This window comes from Melozone crissalis, unplaced genomic scaffold (genome assembly GCF_028551555.1).
Source record: "Melozone crissalis strain CALT ecotype California unplaced genomic scaffold, PUWL_Pcris_2 ptg000005l_1, whole genome shotgun sequence".
NCBI lineage: Eukaryota > Metazoa > Chordata > Aves > Passeriformes > Passerellidae > Melozone > Melozone crissalis.
In genome coordinates this window covers 29,164,407-29,188,834 of record NW_026535783.1, presented here as the reverse complement: position 1 = coordinate 29,188,834, position 24,428 = coordinate 29,164,407, and the positions used below count along the sequence as shown (strand labels likewise).

The 24,428-nt window shown below is 40.6% G+C and overlaps 1 protein-coding gene across 2 annotated transcripts in view; it reads left to right on the top strand.

Moving 5' to 3' along the window:
• Positions 1–6,462: 6,462 nt before the first annotated feature.
• GAK (cyclin G associated kinase) overlaps positions 6,463–24,428 on the top strand; it is a 66,356-nt gene continuing 48,390 nt past the window's right edge. For both annotated transcript variants that reach the window (XM_054283100.1, XM_054283090.1), the window contains exons 1-7: positions 6,463–6,745; positions 12,887–12,948; positions 14,375–14,434; positions 16,249–16,363; positions 16,796–16,938; positions 19,190–19,315; positions 20,417–20,506. In XM_054283100.1, the coding sequence (XP_054139075.1) occupies positions 6,604–6,745; positions 12,887–12,948; positions 14,375–14,434; positions 16,249–16,363; positions 16,796–16,938; positions 19,190–19,315; positions 20,417–20,506 (738 nt within the window). In that variant the 5' untranslated portion in view covers positions 6,463–6,603. The remainder of the gene's footprint in view (positions 6,746–12,886; positions 12,949–14,374; positions 14,435–16,248; positions 16,364–16,795; positions 16,939–19,189; positions 19,316–20,416; positions 20,507–24,428) is intronic.

Here is a 24,428-nt window from a genome sequence, read left to right as displayed (position 1 = left end):
TTTTGCTTTTCTGGCTGAATGCTTAAAATACTGAGAGAGCATTCAAAATCATTTAGCTTCTTTTTAAGGACTAGAGAGGATGAAAATGCTTGAATATCAAAAATAGCAATTCTGGCAAGCAAATTTATCATTTAATTGGTAACTAAGACACAATGTTGGAATGCTATGACTGCTGTAATACCAGGAAATTTTAATAAACAACTAAGCAATACGGATACCTTGCCCCTGTTAACAGAAAGATAAAGGCTCCAGAGGTAAGTCTAATCAAATGCAAATAGCTGATTATATTCTTAGTCTCAAGCAAGTTTTTAAAAGCTTCTTCCTTTGCAAAAACTGATCAATCTCCTGCTCCCTTGATAGACCAGAGCTCAAGTGAGGTCACCATACATCTGTACCTGCACCTTACCTGTCCTGGCACAGTTAACTTGATCTAGCACAGGAGTGCTGCAGTCAGTCCTTGTGACCTATACATGAGGCACATTTTTCTTTTAGTTTCACAAAACTAATTTCTGTAATTCTTTTGTGGGCAATTTTGCATTTTTTAAAATTTAATGGCAAGTTTTGCTTTTCATCACAGGACCGTGACCCCACAATTGTCTGAAAATAATCTAGTTTATTTTGCATATGACCACATTGGCATAAAAATCTATAATTAACCTTCATTAAAATTTGTTAAAAATAGTATTGCCTAAGAAATGGTAATGTAGCTAGGTAATTCTGAAATGTCAGAGTAACTTCTACTTTTACTAATGTAGGGGTACAATGTTTAAATGGCATGGGATTGCAGAAATGACCGCACAGTAAAATGACTATAATGACCTTTTGAAAGAGAGTTCAGTAAATGGGCTTATAGTCTCAATTTTACAGCTGTCTCAATTACAGCTAGTATCAATTTTACTGTCGTAATACTTCACCCTTCCAAAGTGAAACAGTGATGCTTTGGTTCTCATACAAGAAGACCATTTTGATTAAAAGTCTTGTGTTAAATTTAATAAAGAAATTATTTGTTCAATTGAGATATCTGTTAATCATGGCTTATCATCAAACAAACAAACAAGTAAAGCAACACCACCCAAAAAACCAACAGTGTATTTCAGACAGTAAGAACACATGCCTGAAATACTTCTTTCACTTTCCTTTCCGGCTTCAAAGTTAAAGACCTTTTCTTCAAGGAATTGGATAGACTCCAAATCTTTCTTTCCCTTGTCATTACTTGGTGTTTTAAAGAAGTCAGAAGCACCAACTGCAGAAGAAATCCCTAACTACAGACTGGAACAGGTACAGTGTACATTCAATCTCCAGAGACCATATCCATAAATTTCAGCGAGTTTTCTAATAACCAGTAAATTAATTTTATTTATACAGGGTAGCTAATTTGCCCTATTTAAAATTTTTCTAAAGAAGAGCAAAAAGATAAAGATGCCTTGTTTGAAGCCAGCAAACAGAGAAAAGATACATCTGCTTAATTTGTCTATTCCAAAGCTACAGACAAAACTATTGCTCCATAAAACCAGTGAAGTAATTTTTTTTGAATCATTGGCATATTTTCCTGTTATCAGAAAAGAATAACTTAAACTGGAAACTCAGCTATAAAGAAAGGGTTCCCAAATCAATAACAGCAATTATTTAGTGAAATTAGAATGTAGCATTCATACATAGAGATAAATTGAAATATCTCTATTTCCAAATGTTTCAAATACTGCTTTATTAACTTCATTACTTTATTATCAAATTAACAGGCTCTTATTTGAATTATGCGGCTAGAGCACATTATAAAAATCTCCCAACATATAGCAGGTGATAATCTGCATAAGAAAAAAAAGTACATCAGAAGAACACAACACTTCATTTGTATTGCAACAAATACAAAAAGTAACACGAACAAAAAACGTGTGCTGCACAAAATTGCCTGGGTGTAACACAGAGGTACTACTGGCTGTTCACTTCCCAAATCTGCTGATTTTTGCTGGATTGTGTGAGCCAGAACTAAGCCTAAATCTTTCAAAAGGGTGCAGTTTCACTCAAACCTGGGCTAGCCAATTAGGAAAGAAAATGACTGGTCAGAAGGGCCAGCTTGGCTTTAAGTGTGCCTTTGGTATATTTGTGATCTGAGAAGAAATGGAAGTTCTCTGCATGCAAATCAAAGATATTAAATGAAGAATGGTCAAGCCTCTTGTGTTTGCTTTGTGTGAGGATTAGTTTTATGGCTCATTCTTTTGGACTACATCACAAGAGCAATTGCAATAAAAAGTACAAACATTGAGAAGTATTTAATCTTTCTTCTGAGATGTTCTTCTAAAATAGATTTTCAGCTGTGCTGAACCTAATGAACCCTATCTAGATCTACAGAGACATTATTATGTGTGCTATTTTCTAGTTATATTTTGATTAAGGGTTATATAGAGAAATGCAAAGTAGAATGCTAATTCATTGCTGTTTAATTAATTTAATCCCTAAGAAGCTGAAAGCAATTACTGGAATGAAAATTAAAGTGCTATCTTTACTACATGGTAATAGAAAAAAGGAACTTTTCATTTAACAATTCCTGAACTTATGGTTCTGCCCTGCCTTAACCTTATGACACAAGAGGAAATTCTTCCTTTCCACCTTCCCCACCCAAGATTTTTGGCCAGAATGATTTGTGGTACTTTCTGGGTGATGCTGTAGAAGAAAGAAGACTGTGTGAGAGCTATTAGGGGAAGTTTTGAGGAGAGCATTTTAATCAGAATCTCAAGCATCCCACTGGAGGTACAGTGTGGTTGTCAGAACTGGGATGCAGACTAGTTACAGATGGCACAACCTTGTTTTCCTCTGCTTTTCAACAGGAACTGTGCCAACATATAAATGGATAAGCTTTACCACCTTTAGCAATTAAAAAAAACCCATAGGCCTCTCAAGCTACATAAATAAAAGAATACTTTTTTCTGACCAAGTATTCTTAAAAACTTGGTAGCATTTTATCCCACTTTGGTCTAAGCAATAAATGAAAATGGGGTCAGCTCCCACCACTGCAGAGCCTTCTGGACTCACTGAATGATCTGCTTGACCTCTCCAGTATTACGCTGGGTATTTAAAACCACAGGTCAGTAAAATATTACCCAAGCATTCCCTTAAACTTTTTTAATCCAGAAAAGCTGCAATCATATTAAGGCTTTTCTATCTTACTTGCAGTAAGTTGCAGTGACAAATTCATCCTGATTTTTTCAAGTGTAACATTCCTGCTGACTATCCTACATTTTTTCTTATACCTCCCTCATGTTTAACATAGTTACTCCTCATGCAATCTTTCTGAGAACAAGGTCCCACTGTAAGCTATGACTGATCTATCTGAGCAATTTCAAGCAACAATAGGTTGAGCTTATATTATCAAACCTCACACTTGGTGCCTACCTGCATATAATTTTTGAACTGGAATTTTGATTATTTCTGTAAAGAATCTTTCCCAACAGTTCATCTCTTGCATAAGCAGGAAAACCATAAAGTTTTAAATATAATCAGTTTTCATGGATGGAATTTTATTTATTAATTTTTATACATTAAAAAGGTACACATTGATAGAGAAACAAGATTCTCAGAAACACATTTTATGGCATTTCAATCAGGCTTGCTGCTGCTGAAACGAAGTCCTGCTGCCATGTCATCCTTATCTGTTTCTTCTGACTTTGGGACATCTCTTCTGAGCTGAGATAAATGTGAGGCTTAGCAGTGGAATAGTCAGGGAATTTTAGCATGGCATTAAAGCTGGTTAGCAAAAAAACCCACAAAAACCTAAACACCCAAAAGAGGTTATTTTAGCCCAGGTCACTCAGTCTGTTACTGAAATTACATCAGAAACCTCAGCCTTCATTTCAGCTGAACAAATATGAAGCAGTTGCCTACATCAGAGTCTTCCATTTGGGAACAAGAAAGCTACTAAAATAAAACCTAGACCTTCAAAACCAGAAAGATTGCTTCTGTGGTTCCTTACAGAAATTCCTGTCCTTTTTCCAGTGGCCTTTCATTAATGAGTCTTTGAGGGGGAAGGTGCAGGTGAATGATACAAGGGATAGTGAGTAGAAAAATATGGTGTAGCAAGCCTAACTAGCAGTGTGTGATTGTTTAAAAAAATAATTACAGCATTTGCCTGAACAAAAATAATCAGGAAAGTCAGAAACCAAAGCAGGACTGAAGGTAAAATGCTCCTGCAAGGAAGTTATGCTGGTGTGAATTACTGTAACAAGAGAAGTTTTTTCACAGGGAAAATTGAAAGAAAAATAGCAGCTGACCTCTGCTGCAGATAGAAGTTCTCTATTATAATATTTGATAATTTTTTTTTTTTATTAAAGGTATGAAAATGTGGGATCTTCATATAAATCTACTTGTCTTTAAGACCACACTTCTTGACTGATCAAGCATTACAGAACAGTGCGGGAATCACAAGAGGCCATGCCCCTGTAATCTACACAGTGCATGAAGAAGAGCAAGTTCTTAGTTTATGGAAGCTGACTGACAAATATAACTTCAAAAAACTGAACCAGTCATCTGTGCAGGAGGAAGCAGCCATGGCCACCTGAAATCTTACAGAGTTTGGAGATGTCTGGGATTGTCTCAAAAGGATGGCTGCTGGCAAGGTGGAGTCAGTACAGACTAAACTTCTGAAAGAGAATCTTGATGATCGGTGTTATTTCTGAAGCATAAGGTTTGGAGGCAAGCCTTTTTTCTAGTGATCTGCTGTCTCAGGTCATAGGTAGTATTCTGGAAATGGACTGACTAGTTTGGGATCTGCCAAACACACAAGGAGGAGTCACCCTGGCCTGTAAAAACACATGCTGACACTGTCTGTGGATATGGCTATTCCCAACATTTGTGTGTGTGCTGGTTTTGCATGACCTGGTCTTTGGTAGCAGCAGGGGGCATGGAGATGACTTCTGTGAGAAGCTTCTAGAACCTTCCGCCATATCTGGCAGAGCCAATCCCTGATGGCTCTGAAGATGGACATGCTGCTGGACAAGGCTGAGCCAACTAGAGATGATGGTAATGCCTCTGTGATAACATATTTAAGAAGACATTAAAAGTAGGGGTGCAGTTTTAATTCTAGCCAGGGAAAAAGATGAGGTGGGAACATGTGAGGCACCAAGGCCAGTGGAGAAAGAGGGGCAGGAGCTGCTCCAGGCACTGGAGCCGAGATTCCCCTGCAGGCCGTGGGGAGACCACGGTGGAGCAGCGGTGCCCCTGCAGCCCATGGGGATCCACGGGGGATGCACAGATCCACCCACAGCCCACGGGAGATGCCGATACCAGAGTGACTGGATCCCTGGAGGAGGCTGAGGGAGACCCAGTGGAGAGAGGGGGCCCTGATTCCAGGCTGGAGCAGCCTGTCCTTGGAGAACTGCACCCCGTGGAAGTGTGACCCACGCCCAGCAGTTCTGGGAGGGAGTCACGTTGCAGTTTTGGGAGGACTGCTGCTCCTGAGATTCGGAGCCATGCTGGAGAAGTTCACGGAGAACTGTCTCCTGTGGGAAGGGACCCCATGGTCTCACAGGGGAAGGATTCCTCTCCCTGTGCAGCAGAACAAAACCTCGGATGATGAACAGACCAAATCCCCCGTGCCCTGTCTCCCTGCTGTCAGTGGAGAGGAGGGAGGGGTTGAGGGAAGGAGCTTATTTTTAAGGGCTTATTTTACTTCTCGTTATCCTCCTCTGATTTTGTTAGTAATAAACTCACTTTGTATCTCTAAGTTGAGCCTGTTTTGCCCTTGGAGTATTTTCTTCTGGTTCTTATCTCAGATCGTGAACCCTACGTTAAATTTTTCTCTCCTCTGCCCAGCCGTAGCAGAGAGGGTGAGTGAGCGGCTCTGGTGAGCGGCTGGCACTTGGCACCCACGGTGTTAAACTACCACAGTGTGACACACGGAGAGCGCTCCCCACCGCTCCCCCACCGGTGCTGGCAGTGGCTGCAGGGAGGGCGGCGGAGGGCCCGTGACGGGGGTTACGGGGAAAAGCGACAGGCGTGGGGAGATCCCGAGGGCAGACGGAACAGGGAAAGGATGGCAAAAATGCTCTGCGAGAAAAGCGCAGGTGCTGCCCAAGCGCCAGCGGTGCCGGCGGACAGGAGAACATTTATCTCTCGCCGGCTGCCAACCAAAGTGTTAAACTGTGGAAACACATCGCTGCTTAGGGAATGGCGACCCTTCCAGGGGGAAAGCGCCGCGCGTCCCCCGCGTCCAGCAGGAGCGGGAGCACGGGCGAGAGCGAAAGTCGGTGAGGGGACGCTGCAAGAACGGAGCCGGGCGGGAGCCGGGAGCAGGAGTCGGTCGGTGAAGGGACGTTTCAGGAGCGGAGCCGGGCGGGAGCCGGGCGGGAGCCGGGCGGGAGCCGGAGCTCCTCCCGCGGGGCGGGGCCGCGGCCGGCCGGGCTGCGGCGGGCGGGCCGCGCCGGGAGCGCGTAAGTGACGCAGCGTTCCCGGAAGCTACCCGGAGCTGAGGGAAGAGCGGCTGAGCAGACGGTAGGGGAGGCAGGCGGGCTCTCGCCGCGGCTGTCGGAGGCTCGGCGGAGCCCACCAGCTCCATCCCACTCTGCTTCCATCCCTTCCCGTCCCAATCAGTTGCATTGCTTGTTGGGAGCCATGTCGCTCTTCCAGTCCGCCCTGGACTTCCTGGCGGGCCCCGGCTCTCTGGGAGCCGCCAGCCGTGACCAGAACGATTTCGTGGGGCAGACGGTGGAGATGGGCGACATGAAGCTGCGCATCAAGCGGGTCATCGCCGAGGGTAAGAGCGGGCGGCAGGGCCGGGCCGTGCGGAGCGGACCCCGGTGCTGTGGGGCTGGGATGGGCTTCCCCGCGGGCCTCCCGCTCCCGTTTTCCCCGTCTTCTATTCCTACACCGGGAGGGTTTCCTCCTTGGCAGGCCGCGCCCGGGTGGGGGCGGGCGGGCGGCGGCCGGGGCGGCGGTTCCGGCCTCTGGAGAAGGGCTGGCGGTGCCCGTGCCGCCCGCTCCGCGGCGAGCCGAGAGCGTGTCCCCAGGCCCGGGGGTCGCAGCTGTGCTTGGTGTTACTGTCCCGCCTCAGGAATAGCCAGCGAGAGCCGCTGTGCTGTGTGGCCGTTTCTTCGCTTGCTTCGTGGTTTAAAATGCCTTCACCACATAACAGAACTCAGAGGAGTTTGTTGTCTGTCACGGTCTTTATAACCTACCAAGGACCTCATGAAAATTCTGGTTTGTGGGGCTTTTTTTCTTTCTTTAAGTGACAATGTATAATATTATGCCAAACATGCAAGGTTGTCTCTGTTGTTTGGGGCTGATTGGAAGACTAAGGAATGCAGGAAATGTGTTTGGATCAAACACGTGTGTCAGGAGGCTGGTGTTGCTGTGCACATAGACTTTGGTAGAGTACAGGGAATTAAATATCTGTGCAGTTTCTAGTTTCAGTAAACCTTTGGGTAGGTAGCCTGGCACACGGCTTGTTAATCTGTTTTAGAAAATACATGTTTGATAGATGCAAATTACTTGGATATTAGAAGAAACTTGGATTGTCTTAATGCTTGTGATCAGAGAAAATACTTTATTCCTCCAGTAGAAGAACCATTGAAGGCTACTCTCAGAAGACTAAAATATGGACTTTTCTATACTATTGCAGTTAAATGTTCTGATAGCTTTGTAGAGATGGTTGATGTTATTTATGTTAAATACTTCAAAACTCTATTTAGAGCTCCTTTTGATTGTTGGAGTTTCTTTCTGTAGTTTCTTGTCGTAATTATCTGATACTAAGTAGTTTTCTGTTGAGATCTCACTGATCAGCATAGAAGAAAAATTTGGTTAAAATTCCCTAATTCAAAACACTTGCAATCTACTTACAAAATTTTTGAACTGTAAAACAACAACAACTAGGTCTTCACTGCTTTATCTTCTTAAGGGTAATGAGTTGTTATTTGAAAGCTCAAGCACTTTCAGCGTATGATCTTAGAGAAAACCTGGCAGTTTCTTATGTAGTAAGTTACATTTTAAACAGTATTAGATGTCATGTCCTCCTGTTCTGCTTTCAGCCTTGACTTACAGCTTCTTTACGGTCAGTGTTGTGGCTGAAATGTAAGCACTGAGTAGGATGTCAATGCTAAAAGAACTGTCTGTGCTGCTGATACTGTAAAATTCTTGCCAGCAGTGACCACAGCAGTTACTGAAGGACAAAGCAAAGTTAGGGCAGGAAGCTATTTTTGAGGCATATATACTATTTGGTTCTTGGTTCTGGAGCAGGTATTTTAATGCTTTACTTTGACAGCAGCCTACTGTTTTCCAGAATATGAGACAGGCATTGTAAAATGTCAGGGGAAAGATGCCAAGTTAGATGACTTAAAGCAAATGGAGACATGCTTTAACTCTACAGTTCTTTACAATTTCTCTGTAACCATTGCTTTGTGTTCCATGTTGATCTCAGTGTTATGGTTTTATTTTATGGTGTTTTCTTTCCTTATTTTGCTTACTGAAGTTGGGCTAGCTGCTTGCTTTTTCTGGAAAATATAATTTTCTAGCCAATGTAGCCCATCTAAAAGAGCCCTTGCAGTGTATTGAATATAAAGGTAAAATAGATGTGAAATACAGAAATCCCAGCCTCTCCTGCAGTCTTCAGACTTGAATTTGTCTGTAGTGTATAGTTTATTTTGCTGCTCAAATTGCATTTATCTTTCAACTCTGGACATGTGATACCTTCTGATACATAGATCCACAACTGTGGCTTACATGTATTCCCTTCCATGGTCTGTTTTGGATCTGTTTTTCCATGGATCTGTTTTTCTTCTAGATCAGTTCTTTCATGCCAGATTCACTTCTGGAAAGTCAAGTGCTGCTTTCTGAGTCTGGATTTCAAATCCATAGTGAGCTGTGTGTTGTCGGCCAATGCAGTCTTTTCTGTGGGCTCGTGCGCTCGGCTTTGTAGCTGGAGTGAACAGTGCCCGTGGTTTAACATTGCACGCTGTCATGTGGTACCACAGGTTCAGTTGTTCCCCCAGCCCACAGCCCCTTCCATCTCTGAAGTGTGCGCCAGTGCTGGTGCAAATCCATGTTTGGCTGTGCTCCAGGCTGAGACTTGTTGCACAGGTTGCTTGGATGCAGTTTCCTGGCTGTTTCACAGAGGTGTCGTGCTGGGGTAGGACTGGGCTGATTGATAATATAGTGTGCTGCTGCAGGAGGCTGACAGCAACCAGTGGGGCATGAGCTGATGATGATCTCTTTGGCTGATACTACCTCTAAATGCAAGAACAGACTAAGTGTGTCACAGACTGGACTGAGCACTTCTGGAATACGGTATCCTGTTTTTTTCCCTGCTTGGACATTTTAGTAGCTCACTGCAGATAAGATTTTAGAGGACTTTGGTGGGGGCCTTTGCATATAATCTGTACTTGCTCTTGTTACGATGGTGGCTTCAGGTGTCATGGCTCTCTTGGATCCTCCTCTTAAGTGCACAGACCCCCACACAATTTTAGTTCAATAAAATAGCCACAGATTTCCTGCCTAATACTGTTGCTTCTTTTGTATGAGATACCGAACAATTTACAATAAACCAGACTGTGTGGAAAAACTGGGAACAAGCAAGTTCTGTAGCACACGTTTAACAGCCATTCTTCACATGTACTGAAATCTTATGCTTCCTTTGAGTAACAAACATTGACAAAAAAGCACACAAGAAGAGGAACATGATGACAAAAAGAATTCATTATTCAATCCGTTTGATCTAAATCTAAAGCTTTTAAAATAATGAAAAAATAATTCCTTAGTCAGAAAGATAGCAATAGGCTACAGACTTAAATGGGTGCAGACATTAGTATTTTTTTGAGTTTAAAAATAGATGTCATAACTTGAAGCTGCATAGGTCAATGACTTGTTACAAGCTGTTTTCTGTCAAGGTGAAACTTCTGCAATTAAAGCAACGTTTTTTTCCTTTGCTTCAGGGCTTCTTCAGTATTTTGAGTGTGAACAAACAGCATTACAGTTTGCCAAACTTATAGGAACAATTCTATGGTTTCTGCAGCTACTGAATTCATAGGATAGTGATAACCTAATTAAGTCCAGGTTTTTGGGTGGATTTATTTTGTAAACCTCTAGGAGCAGAGGCCTACTGAATGCTTAATGCCAAGTTTCTGTGAACATTGTTAGTTTTATTTGCTGACAGATAGGGAAAAAAAGATGATTCCTAAAGAACAACTAAACCACCTGACCTAGCAGCTGTCCAGCTTCCATTCTCTTTACTGTAAACATAGACAATGTTTTCAACATGGTGCAGAACAGTTCTATTTTGTAAAGCTGTTGTTTCTTGGCTGTAGCAATTCCTGCTTGCAGGGGTGCTCTCAAAGTTTGAAGACTTATACCTCTCTGCTTCTCAAGGGTGTGAGAAAATGTACAGATCTTTAAGTGTGGGCCATCCTTCATTCTTGAGGCAATTTCAGCATGTTACTAGGACTTGCAGTGGACAGAAATACATGATGAACTTCAAAAAAAAAAAAAAAACAAAAACAACAACCTTGTGAATCAATGCTTGGCAATAATTAACAGAGCATCTTTTCTGTTTTGATACTCTGATAGAAAAGCTTTCAGTTAAAATGCATTGTAACTTACATTCCAGGCTAGAATTATACTGCTTCAATCAAACTATGGTTGAAACATAAACCACTGAAAGTTGCTGTGGAAACGAATTTGGTCAGTATTTGGGAGGGGAGTAGGTAAGTCTTATCAAATAGTTACAAACAGGAAGCTACTCACACCCTCACTTTCTCATGACTAGTTAATAGTGAGTGAATTACAGTAGCAAGCACTGTTATGATGTGCTTGATGTCTTTTATTTTGATACTGCTCTAGCTGTCATTTTACTGAAGCTGCTTATCAGAAAAAATAATTTGTGAAGATGTGTACAACAGGGATATGATAAAAAAGCAGTTTAAAATCCAACTTGTTGTGTAAATACAGTGAAGTTCTTCAGTATTATGTGATCCCTAGGTTTGACTCGAGGGAGAATCCAGATCTCTTGGTTGGAAAAGCAAGTGTCTTCAAATCTCTGTAAGAGAGTGATGAAGTACTGACAGGAGCACTGTCTGAGGCCTGTGGTGGTGCAAGGATAAGTTTAGAGTGCTTGCTAATAAATAAAGCAAATGAGGTAGAGTTAGTTCCTGATTTTCATGAGATGGTGTAGTGCTCTGTAGTGAGCCTTGATGTGTGAGAGCTTGTGTCTGTGGAAAAGAAGTAAACCCAGTTTTCTTCTGCTGTAATTTCTGAACTTGAAAATACTACCTGAGATGACCTTGGAGGGCTTGGGCTGTCTTCTGAGAATGGGGCTCTGGAATGCCTCTGCAATGCAAAACCTGTCTCACTGGGCAATAACTGGGATGAGTATGTACATATCTCTACACTAGTGATCGGTATGGGGGAATACTAAGATGATTTCGCTGATACAGAAATCCTCAGAAAACTGTCCTAAAAACATGTACAAGCATTTACATGAGTTTAAAAAAAATGAGTGAAAACACCCCAATACATTCTTTAGACACCCCTAGAAGTTGTTCTTCACTTAACTTCCATTTTACCATTTGCCTCGGTTAAATCTGCTGTATGGGTGTTTGTTGAAAGTGCTTTTGAAATTATTTTTTCTGAATGTTTGCAGAATATATTGTTTGGGTGGCTTGGAGTAAACTGTTATAGCAGAGGAGAAGTTTTGCCAGTAAACTTGACCCTACTGAGGGTATATTAAAACCACTTTAATACTTTTATTAAAACTTTTTCAAGGGACCCAGCATCAAACTGTAAATGAAACTGCTTTTAAGAATGACACAGTAGGACTAGTTTTACTTTTTGTTTAAGAATTGTTTTCAATAACAGCAGATGGCTTAAAAAAAAAGTTAGAAGTACCTTTACAACATGCTCTAACTCCTTTGGTATCCCAGAAAACCCATGGAATTAAGCATGGTTTCTGCTATAGAGCTGCAGTAGTAGTAAACCAAACACTACATGTAATGATCTGAGTTGTATGGAGCTGAAATGTGTTCAGGTGAAAGAGTGAAAATGACAGAATGGGAAACTTACTGGAAGCTGATGTTTTGAGAGGGACATAGTTATAAAAGGTGAGCTTGTAGGCCACAGCAGTTGGATTCTCTATGAGGCAGGTGCAATGAAGTAGGAATTAACCAGGCATGATACCACTGGCTTTTCTCTGAAGATCTGGAAAGTTTAATGAACTCAGTTCTGTTTAGCATTTCAGTACTTGATAATAAGGTGCAATCACTGAAGTAGAAATGCAAATTTTAAGCTGGTTATTTACTCTCAAACTTCTGCTATCTCAATGAGGTCTGCACAGTGCTCTTGAGCAAAGGGAAGTGTTTGAGAAAATAGCTTGACAAAAGGAGTTGGAAGAGAAATATTTTATGAAGTAACATGTTGCAATTTGGTAACAATATTACCATTATTTTTATGTGTGCTTCAGTGCTTGAAAATGCTTTCTAATACGGCAGTTATCTTAAAAACAGGAGGTGTATGTTTAGCAGTTATCTTCCTTAGTTATTGTTGTTTTTTACACAAAGTGTTAGCAGTGTAATACCAAAACATTTTATTGAATTTATCAGGTAATATTTGCTGTACTGCATTTTGGTTTTATAAGAACCTTTTAAAAAAATGGCTTAATGAGAAATCTGCATAGGCAGACTTAACAAAATACAGGAAAGTAACAAAGTCAGTGTGCTCTTTACTTATGTACAAGAAAGGAATAGAATATCTGACCTTTTGCTGAATATCCGCAGTCTTGACCAGATGCTGAAAAATGTGTGCTTGGTACATTTAGAAAGGTATCTAAATTCATGTATTGATTATCTTAGACTAAAAAGAATGGTGTACCTGAATATTGAAATTAAAACTGATGTATTGTGCCTTCTTCTTGTAGGGGGTTTTGCTTTTGTCTATGAAGCTCAAGATCTTGGAAGTGGCAAAGATTATGCTTTGAAGGTAATATTAATTATTAGTGGTGTTTGTAGCCCACTATATAGAATGGTTATTCCAGTTAGAACCCTACACTTCATACTTAGGTGACAAACAGGGGAATTGGTCTTTTAGGTGCTGCTGGTCTTTGTTTTTTATTTGGTGTAGAGAATCACGATCCAGTCCAAAACATTTTGATGCATGGGTAAAAAGAATATTTCATAGTTACCTGAAGTGGAGTACAGGAATCTTTTTCACTCGTCAGAAGCAGATTTAGCCTATCTTCTTACTTTAAGAGTAAATTTCCTTAGTATTAAAAGCAATGTTCTATAGTAGGAGTCCTAGTAAAATATATGTGTTGTATAAGTGGCCTTGCCCTGATCCTAGTTGTTTTAAATGGGCTGCAGCTGTGATGTCCTTAACTGGGCGGCGGCTGTGGCTAATGAAGATAACTGGGATAAAAGGGGGTGGGTTGGGCAGTCAGGGAGAGCCTTGGAGGAGCCCCGATGTAGAAGCAGGAACAACACTGCTGTGAAGAGCTGTGTGTGAGAAAACCACTCAGAAGGTATGGGACTCTAGAAATATGATAGCAACAATATGAATACAACAATGTTCCACACTTTGACTCCGTGTTTAAAAATTTGGCCTGGTACTTCTTAGAGACACTTCTCTGCATTCTTGGTTTCTAGAGGCTTCTAGTAATCAGCTGTAAGCAGGGTATTTGTAGGAGGGGTGGGAGAGGTAAGTTGGCATTATACCACCAGTAATAACTTTGGCTTTTTCCATTTAATTCCACATCCTACAGTAACAAAATATGTGACTAAAGCCATATACTATATGTGTTCAAAAGGTCCTCTAGAAGTAGCCCCATGAAAAAATAACAGGTGAAAGGTGTACCATTACTATCCTTCCTCTGTTCTGTAAAACTGGTACTTTTGTAGAGAAGGCTCAGGCTGCCTGTAGTCAAATGTTGACTGCAAATCCAGGTAATGCTGGAAACAGTAATGCTTAATTTTGTTACTGATTATATAAGTACCATTGAAAAGGCCTGGCTACATAATCTGGAGGAGTTAGTCTAGAATGAGTTGAAGGTTGTTGCTGAATATTTCAGACAGAAGGTGAATCTTTCCTTGTTAGGCCACAATGCTGCAGCCAGGAGACTTTAGTGCTTTATATATCAGAACTATTGGAACAGTTACTTTAAAGTGTGTCAAAAGTTACTGCTGCTCAATTATCACTAAACCTGAGTAGTCCAGGTAACTGGAAAACTGGGTGTTATGACAGAATGTCAAAACATACAATAAGTCAGTTTTGTGTAGTGCCTCATTACAGTTCCTTAGTTTTTTGACTATAGTTTATCCTTCATATTCTGTGGAAAAAAAAAAATCTATGCGTTGTTATTCTGTAAGTCTCAGTAACTATATCTTCTCAATTGTTTTGGTTCTTTTAACAGCGATTGTTGTCTAATGAAGAGGAGAAGAACAAAGCCATCATTCAGGAAGTTTGTTTTATGGTATCCTTTTCTGTAACATGTTTAACTGCCTGAGATTTCTGAGTCACAAAAGATTGCTGAATCTGAAAAACGGATTCTGTTTTTCTTCATACACTGCCATACGCTACCTAGGAGGACTGACCTTCTGCAGGTCTGGGTTCGTGGTTTGTCATGAATTGGTATCATGAATCACACAGAAAGTTCAGTTCTTCAAAAATTACAGTAATACAGTGTGTGCAAATAATTTTTGTAGCTAGTGTAGAATTTGCCATGTACTTCTAGCAAGAAGTGAGATTGTTACTTGGGCTTTCTTGCAGTCTGTGAATGTCGTCAAGAGACCTTTTCATTTCACATGATACTTAGATTTTAAATAGAATTCCACATGCACTGGGTTTTTTGCTCTTTGCTTTTACTCTCAGTGTTTAATAATTTCTGCTTTGGATGCATCTGGCTCTAAGAAGTAGTGTTAGCTTTTAAGGAAGACATTTCAGTAGACTATGTGCATCGGAAACAAGCAGATGTTTCTCAGTGTGCTTGCCATCCTCTTTATTTTCAGTGATGTCAGATAGTAGGGTATACTGTAATCTCTTTAAATCCTTGATTTTAGTAAATTCAATATTTTCTCCCTGGCCTGGCTTGTCTTGAACCTTCAGTTTGTTTCAAGAGTCAGCTATTCAGCTGCGGTACACTGATGTGTTCCCTTCTGAGTGTTCAGCCTCATTTTTAATTAGCAGGCAAACCCACTGAACCTAATTTAAGCTACCCAAACATTTCTTTTTATGATTGCTGATATGTTTGGCAAAATCTTAGCCTAAACACCACTTATGAAAAGTACACTTCCAAGACAGAGTACCATAGCACCATACATTTTCTATCTACTCTGGCATTATCTTGCCAAGAGTAAAGAGCTCAATGTTTTTTGGATGTTTTTCACAGCTTAGGGTCACTAACACGGTTTGTAGTGTACATCAGGTGTACAACATGATGAAGGGTTACTTGTTGCTAACTTTCTGAGATAAGACTGTGAAATGCAATTAATTTCTGCAGCTTTGAATAGAGGGTTGTGGATAGATGCCTAAGATCAGATTAATGTGAATTGTGTGGATCCAATTCCCCTTTTTAATAGCTTTGTTCTACTTACAAAGTCCTTGCTTTTCTCTCTTCAGACTTGGTGAATGAATCCTGTAAATAGATTGTCTCACAGGCACAAGTCTCAGTGTATGCACAGACAGACATAATGCAGCGTAACTTCCACTGGCAGGAGCTGGGATCACTTACACTGCACTCCCCTTTACATACCTCAAAAATGATAACTTTTTGAACTGACAGTGAAACATGATAAAGGTTTTAGCATGAAAAATTTTTACTAATGGTGGGAGTTCCTTGCCCTTTTAGACCTCCAATTGTTTTGAACTTAATTACTTAAAATTGAAGCATGGCATACTTAATACTTCTTTGGGAAAGATATGTGAGGATACAATAGCCCTTTCTTGATCACCCATCTAGAGAAGCAGCTGATAATTAGAAGATGTCCCTGCTACTCCTGCTAAGCAGTCATTGTCAAAAGACAAAAAGAACTAGCCTTGTTACTGAGTCCAGTTTCTTCTGAGCCATAATCATAAGGATTTCTAAATTTTTTTTTCTTTTTATTACATTACCTTAGATTCTTTTCTCAGATTTCTTACAACTGAGGCAAGTATTTCCCTGTGTTACTTAGGGTATTGATTGCAGCTATTATGCTTTCTGTGGTTTTAATCTAATATTTCAAATGAACTACTGGAGGCAATAGTATCAATGAACTTGGGAGTCATCTTCCTTGAATGTGTTATCTCCAGAAAAAACTTTCAGGTCATCCCAACATTGTCCAGTTTTGCTCTGCAGCATCTATAGGAAAAGAAGAGTCAGACACAGGGCAGGGAGAGTTTCTTCTGCTTACAGAGCTGTGTAAAGGTAAACTTTATTTCTTTTCTGACTAGTGCACACTCCTTCTGGCAGCTGTTATGCGCAGGTTGCTCGTTTACTTAAAAGCTTGAAATGATTGTAGTAGATAGCATGGTTCAGTGGAGCTAGAGTTCAAACTTATCTTTTCTAGGATAAAGATCATGGTTTTTTTAGACTACAGTTTAACCTTGTCTTAAATACGAGGTAATGATTAAGTTTTTTGTGTTTGAGACTAATCAGAGAAGGAAAGAGTGTAGGAGTAGTTCCTTAGAGCACTCTTTCTTTTGTCATTGCAGTCAGTGTGGACTTGCCATTTTCAGAAAATCTATTTAATACAACTCAAGATTGTAAGCCTTTTTTGAGAAGGGTCTATTTGTGTCAAGCTTTCAGAATTTGCAGTGTTCTCTGTGTGCTTATGTGAATTTCTCTCACTTCCTGCAGGACAGCTGGTGGAATTCTTAAAGAAAGTAGAATCCAAAGGACCTATCTCTTGTGACACAGTTTTGAAGATCTTTTATCAGACCTGCAGAGCAGTGCAGCATATGCATAAGCAGAAGCCTCCTATTATTCATAGAGACTTAAAGGTATGTTACAATATTTAAATAAAGGCTGAACTTCTGAACAGCAGAGGAGCCTGTTGGGATGGATCAATGTTAAAAACGATTCTTGAGCATAGTGCTTAGATCTGTTGCCTTGCCATAAGTGTTGAGTGCGAAGGTCATCACTGAAATACTTATACCTCTTCAAACAACTTCTTCTACTTGTGCTTGCTGTTTAGAAACTGCTTGTAGTCTATCTGAAACAAGCTGGCAGAAAAGTAGTGTATCATGTTTTGCTTATTGAGTTAGCCTAAGTATTTTGTTTTTGATAAAATCTTCAGTTACAACTAATGAAGTGCAGTTCTGGGTTAAGTAGGTGCCTTAATAGAATAGGTAAAGCTTTGAAGGAGAAGAATTTTGAATTATTTGTGAGGGATTACATTGCCATTGAGAATGTGTAGTAACCTGTTAGTTTTAGAATTGGTAACTTGCATTGTACTTTAGTGCTTGTTTTTAATTTGAATTGTAAAATTTGGTAGGCATAATTCAGGTTAGATTTTGTTTATTAGGGGGTTGTTTGGTTGGGTGTTGTGGCTTTTTTTTTTTTTTTTTTAAATTAATTAGCCTTTACCTGGAATCTGTAGGCTTATGCTGTAGAAAGTGTTCTGAAAGTGTTCTACTTTTAGGAGCTTTGGAGGTTTGAAAGGTTACCTGTGTTTGAATTTTGTATTTTGAAGACAGGGGTTAACCTTTACCTGCCCAATATGCCCTAGATGAAGAAGCCCTCATCATCAGTGAGATTCTGCTTTGCTATGAATATATTTGAATTTTCCTTAGCATAAAAAAATAAGACAGAGGAGATTCTTATTCTTGGAATAGTGTCTAAATTTCACACATGTCTATCCAGCCTGATGTGATTTCATTTGATATAAAAACAGGAAAATTTTTTCATGTACTCAATTAATTTGGGGACAGGAAAATAAGACCGCTTCTAAAAGTAAGTGTGTTAATTATTTTCAACACTCTTGATGAACACTTTCATGTTAGCTATTAGTATAGCTCATAAATATAAACCTAGCTTTGGTGACAGCACTCCCTTTCTGTTTTTTTCACTTGGTACCATTGAACAGGCTTTTAGGTTCTGTCAAAGACATGTTAACCATTCTTCACTGAAATTTCTATATGCCAGCCCCTAGCTTTTGTAGAAAAGGTGCATCTCTCTTCTGAAAAAAAAGAAAAAGTAAAAAACCTATTTACAAATAAATACACTATTTCTTTCATAGCCAGCTGCATAGACATTGAGTTGATGCTGTAGTTCAGAGCCACTTTTTTTATTCTCAAGGAATGTATCTTCCTGACAGAGCTAAAACATGGGAAAAGACAGGAATTTGGTTTATGCTGGTCTCATGTTGCAGAGGCTGAAGAACATGATTAAATGATTGTTGTGCTGCAGGAGGCAGTGGCCTTACTACAGCCAGGAGCCAAGTAGGGATCATTTAACTGTGCTACCCTTTTTAGCAGTCTAAGCTAAGGTCAGCAGCATAGAAAACTGTAAGTCAGAGTTTTGGGCCAATTAACTTTGACACCTTTTCGTAACTTTTTACAGAGGTACCAATTTTATTTTTCAGTCCTTTTGTGATAAAGACTCAAAGTACATCTTCCCGATACTTCTACTCTTTTCTCAAGTTTCTTCCACATTTCAATTAACAATGTAGGACAGTTGGAATTTATGAAGAAGAAAAAGGCAGGGATAATGGATGAAGAGCTATCCAGGGAGCACATGTTTCTCAAATAGCTGTTTTCTGTCTCTGCACAGGGTCACAGCTGCTTCTTTATGGGTGTCTCCTGGCAGCCTCCTTCTCTACTAGAACCTCCTTGTTTTTGCCTGTAGGAGTCCTAGCCTTCATCCCACTGCAGCTGAGCTAACAGTATTTGGTTTTATGCCTGAAAATGTTTGGATTCTAAGACACCGTTTCTACAAGTTCTCATCTGAAAAACTGGCCTTTTCTTAGGCTCTAATGAAACTACTTGGTTTTTTTCCCCTGGGGTTTATTTTTTGATCTCTGGAATGTTTCTTGTTCATGGTGTGCTTGGTGCTTCCTTTCAAGACTTGACTATATTGCTACCATATAAAACTACAGTAATGTCTGAAATCTTAGTTTTCCTGTAACCGATTTTTTGGGCTGAGGTGATTAGTTTTTATATGTATGCACAAGTAAGATGATATGTATAAAAGCATGTGTGTTAGGGCAAAAAAGACATGTATTTTAATCTATTTCTCTACATCTTTTTGAAGGTGGAAAATTTGCTTATTAGTAATCAGGGGACAATTAAACTTTGTGACTTTGGTAGTGCTACAACTATAGCTTACTATCCTGACTACAACTGGTCTGCACAGAAGAGAGCAGTGGTTGAAGAAGAGGTGAGACTATTTTAACGTGATTTAATTCTAATATCAACAGTGGAATAATTTAACTGTTACTATTAATCTAGTATCAATTCATGAGACATCTAAGACAACTGAAGATTTTTTCAGTTAGAATGTTTTTATAAAGTTTTGGTTTTGTATTTGTTTTGCTAGAGTTCAAAAGCCCTCTGCAGTTACAGTCATAGCTTGTGTTCAGTAGCTACATGTGGAAACACTTCAGCACAGTCAGGGCCCATTCTGCAATCTGCTGTGAAAATTAAAGTGGTTGCTAGGGCTTCTTCTAATGGCACTGGACAAGAAATTGGTTGTGCCACACTGATGTCCATCTCCAGATCTGTTTTTCCTCAGTTGAATGATCTGTAAATGAGAGGCAAGTCTGCTCTGCAGAATAGGAATGGGCAGTATTGCAGTGCCTTGGACTACAGTAACCAAATCTAGCATGCAGTGTGCTTTTGCAAAGTGCACTTGTTGTTAGTTTAGACGTGAGAGTAATGCTAGTAAATCTGGTGTAGTATGTCAGCGGGAGAAATGCACTTAAGTTCATATGTACAGCTTCTGACATCACAAGCCCCTGTTTTGCAATTTAGTATTCTTGGAAAGCATTGCAGTGATGAAATGATGATGTCGTACCACTGTCTTGTATAGTCTATGCAAAAAGATGGTAGAAAAGGTCTTCCCAGATATTCTTATGACCAGAGTTTCTCTTTGGATGTGTCTGCACTGTGATTAAGTGTGCTGAGAAAGTGAGAAAGATGCACTGGACTGTGAATTCACTTATTGACTTATTGTTATTTTTGGCAGTAATGTTCCTGTCCATTTTTGCCTCACGTAGCACACTCACTTTATGTGCTTTGCTGTTTGGAAGGACTCTTGATGATTGCAATGTTATTTGAGTCCTACTCTTCATGTGACCTTATGTCAAAGCTGTTGTGGCTATTGTGGGATTCAATTGATGGCTTTTTCCATGACAAGTGTTTCTGAAATGAATTTTAAAAATGAGTGTACTGTCCATTCTACATGGAGAGATGTTTCCTTGGTTGAATGCTGTTAAAGCTCATTGTTCAATATTGTTTCAATAAATTCTGTCTTCTCCAGATCACAAGGAATACAACACCAATGTACAGGACACCAGAAATGATAGACTTGTATTCAAATTTCCCAATTGGTGAAAAGCAGGACATTTGGGTAAGAAGTCTTTTTTCTTGCTTCATCATAGTTGCTCATGTCACAGTGAAATTGATTTTGCAGGCATTGTGTTAGTTTGTTGATTAGATGTCTTAGATCAAAATAAACTTTAGTATGGATTCTGTATCTAAATGTTAAATGAATGAGATGTACTGTGCAAGGATTATTCCCAGATCAAACTTGACTTCTATTTGAGAGACAATGCTGAACTCTCTTAACATTTGGTAGAACTGTTGCCTAGTTGGAGCATGCCACCATAAATCCAGAATACTTAAGAGTCCTTAGATTCAAATTGCCTTTTGTGCCCTGCCATGCATATAATCCTGGGACAGCCTATGGCTGAGTTCAAAATGGTTATGTCCAGGTATGGAATGTAGCTAAAATACTGACAGATATCAAGAATGAGAACAATCATCCATTCTGTAGAAAGCATCATTCATGCTTTCTGCAGAATGGATGATAAGCTGTTCACTTTCACTAAAAAATCTGTTGTGAGAATTAAAGGTAAATATTAAATCCTCAGCTGCATAATGTTGCAGTACTGAAGTACTCCCCAGTAGTGGAGTGCTTAACAACTCAGTTTGCAGAGGCAGATGTCAAGCTGTTCAGTTCTTACGTGTATCAGCAATGTATCAAAAGACAAATTGAGAAAATGTAATTCTTGTGCTTTAAAAAAAATTTATGGAATCTTGGAATTTCATTCAGTATATGTTGTGGAAACTCTTGTTCAGTTTCTACAGCTGTTGGTGATGTCCTTGTGGCATGTGAAGAAACACAAATAAAACACATTTTTTCTGATTGTTTGGTCTATTAATGTGCATTAAATACTGTCAGCCTGAGCCAGGATTACAGAATCACTAGGCTGGAAGAGACCTTCAAGATCATCAAAACTAACCCATGCCCTAACATCTCAACTAAACCATGCACTGAGTGCCACATCTAGTTTTTTTTAAACACATCCAGGGATCGTGACTCCACCACCTCCTTGGGCAGACAATTTCTGCACTTGGTGCAGCTTTCCCTTGGTGCAGCTTGAGACTGTGTCCTCTGATTCTGTCAGCTGCTGCCTCGAGAAAGAGTCCAACACCCACCTGACTACAGCCACCTTTCAGGGAGTTGTAGAGAAGTTGTAAGGTCATCTCTGAATCTCCTTTTCTCCAGATGAAATAACCCCAGCTCCCTCAGCCATTCCTCACAGGCCTTGTGTTCCCAGCCCCACACCAGCCTCGTTGCCACCTCTGGACACACTCAAGTGTCTCAAAGTCCTTCCCAAACTGAGGGCCCAGAGCTGGACACAGCACTCGAGGTGTGGCCTCACCAGCGCTGAGTACAGGGGCAGAATGACCTCCCTGCTCCTGCTGGCCACACCATTCCTGACACAGGCCAGGGTGCCTTGGCCTTCTTGGCCCCCAGGGCACACTGCTGGCTCATGTCCAGCTGGCTGTGGACCAGCACCCCCAGGTCCCTTTCTGCCTGGGCCCTGTCCAGCCACACCATCCCCAGCCTATAATGCTGCAGGGGGTTATTGTGCCCAGTGCAGGACTGGGCACTTGGACTTATTGAACTTCATGTTATTGGACCCATCCATCCAACTGTTCCAGGTCTCTCTGCAGAGCCCTCCTACCTTCCAACAGATCAACACCCACTCCCAACTCAGTGTCATCTGCAAATTTGCTAGTGAAAGACTCAATACCCTCATCCATATCATCAATAAAAATATTGAACAGAACTGGCCCCAGCACAGACCCCTGAGGGACACCCCTGGTGACTGGCCCCAGCTGGATGCAGCACCATTCACCAGCACTCTCTGGGCCTGGCCATGCAGCCAGTTCCCAATCCAGCAAGGAGTGCTCCTGTCCAAGCCCTGGGCTGCCAGCTTTCCCAGGAGTGTGCTGTGGGAGACAGTGTCAAAGGCCTTGCTGAAGTTCAAACAGACAACACCCACAGCCTTTCCTGCATCCACCAGGCGGGTCACCTGATCATAAAAGGAGACCAGGTTGGTCAAACGTGACCCCTCCATGTGGCTGGTCTGATACCCTGGCCGTCCTGTAAGGGCTGTGTGATGACACTCAGTACAAACTGTTCCATTACCTTGCCAGGTACTGAGGTCAGGCTAACTGGCTAACTATAATTACCAGGATCCTCCTTCCCACCCTTTTTTGTGATTGGGTGTCACACTGGCCAGCTTCCAGCCATCTGGAACCTCCCCAGTGAGCCAGGACTGATGGTAAATGATGGAGGGCGGCTCCAAAGCTCATCTGCCAGCTCCCTCCTCACCCTGGGATGGCCCATCTGGGCCCATAGATTTATGAACATCAGTGGCTCAGCAGTTCTCTCCTGGTGTCCTCCTGGACAACAGGGGGACCATTCTGCTCCCTAGCACCATCTGCCAACCCAGGGGGACAGTTGTCCTGAGGACAAGCCATCTTCCCTGTAAAGATGGAAGCAAGGAGGGTGTTAAGCACTTCCACCTTCTCCTCATCTGCAGTTACTGAGTTCCCTCCCACATCCAGTAGATAACAAAGGTTGGTCTTACCCTTCCTTTTGCCATTAATATATTTATAAAAACATTTTTTATTGTCCTTTGTAGTGGTTGCCAAACTAATTTCAAACTGAACTTTTCCCTCCCTAACTTTTTTTCTACATGCTCTAGCAACCCCCTAAAACACTTGCTGAGACACCTGACCCTCCTTCCAAAGATGATATATCCTCTTTTCATTCATAAGTTCCTTCCAAACCTTGTTGTCCATTCAGGTTTGTCTTATTAATGTCCAGTCAAAAACAAAACTAGAAATGTGTTTAATAAAAGCCTAACTCAAAAGGGTAAGTGCAGTTTATTTTTTGTTTAAAATAACTCTGTATATGTTAGTGCTAACATGGTGGTCTCCTGTTTTGGCAAGACCTGTTTCATTTACCATACCTGAGTTGGACCGTACTGTTCTGTATTTTTTCCTTTATGCTTTGCATTCAATAAAAATATAAAAGTATTTGGCAGTAGAATATGGTCCTGTCTCTGGAAGCATAAATGATTTGTATTTTGTGCTTAGGATAAAAAAAACAATTTTTCAAAGAAAGTAAGTAGAGTGATTAACACTCTTGAGTCTGTGTGTTTATCACTGCGTGAGCTTAAAAACAAAGGAAGTAATGCTGTCTTGAAACAGCAGCACTGATGAAAAGTTATTATCAACCACATTGACTCCACAATGGGAATGTGATGAGGTGTCATTATAAGTCCTGAGTTTCTTAGACTTGGCTGACTGGTTTCTGTACATTTCCCACCTAAGTCTAAAGATCAGAAAATAAACACTAAATCCAAATGTTTTAGCTACTTGTTTTCAAAATTAATGTGAATTCCTAAACTCAAATTCAACTAAGTGACAGGCTGTTCCTTGTCAAGTGATTTTTCTCCATGCTTGAAGGCCCTTCATACCCTCTCACTCTCAAAGATTTCTGAAAAAGCAAAGGAGTGGGCTTTGGAAATGTTTGTTAAGGAGCAAAATTTCAAAGCTGGGTTCTCCTAACCAATAGCTAATTAAAAATTTTTAATGGTCCATGGGAGACATCCTGCAGCTTTTAATTCAATGTGAGCTGAACAATCTCTTCAGGTTTTATTTAGTTTAATTTGACTTAATTTTACTTTGGTCTAATATCTGTGTCATCCTGCAGCTGTACTGTAGAACTTTAGTGTGCTGCTTGTTGCCTGAAGCTAGTCAGGGGAAAAATAACAATATTTTCATTTGTTCCAAACAATCCCACCCCTTCCTTGTCCCCTCAATCCCCAAACACTATCTGAAATTTTTAAAAACCCCACTCTCACCTTAAGGAAGATTTAAATTAGTTGCTGGTAAAGGACCAGTAGCAGGTCAAAAAATTACTCCTAGCTATTTTTGATTGCTTCCTTGTTCTGCTTTTTTACCTTCTG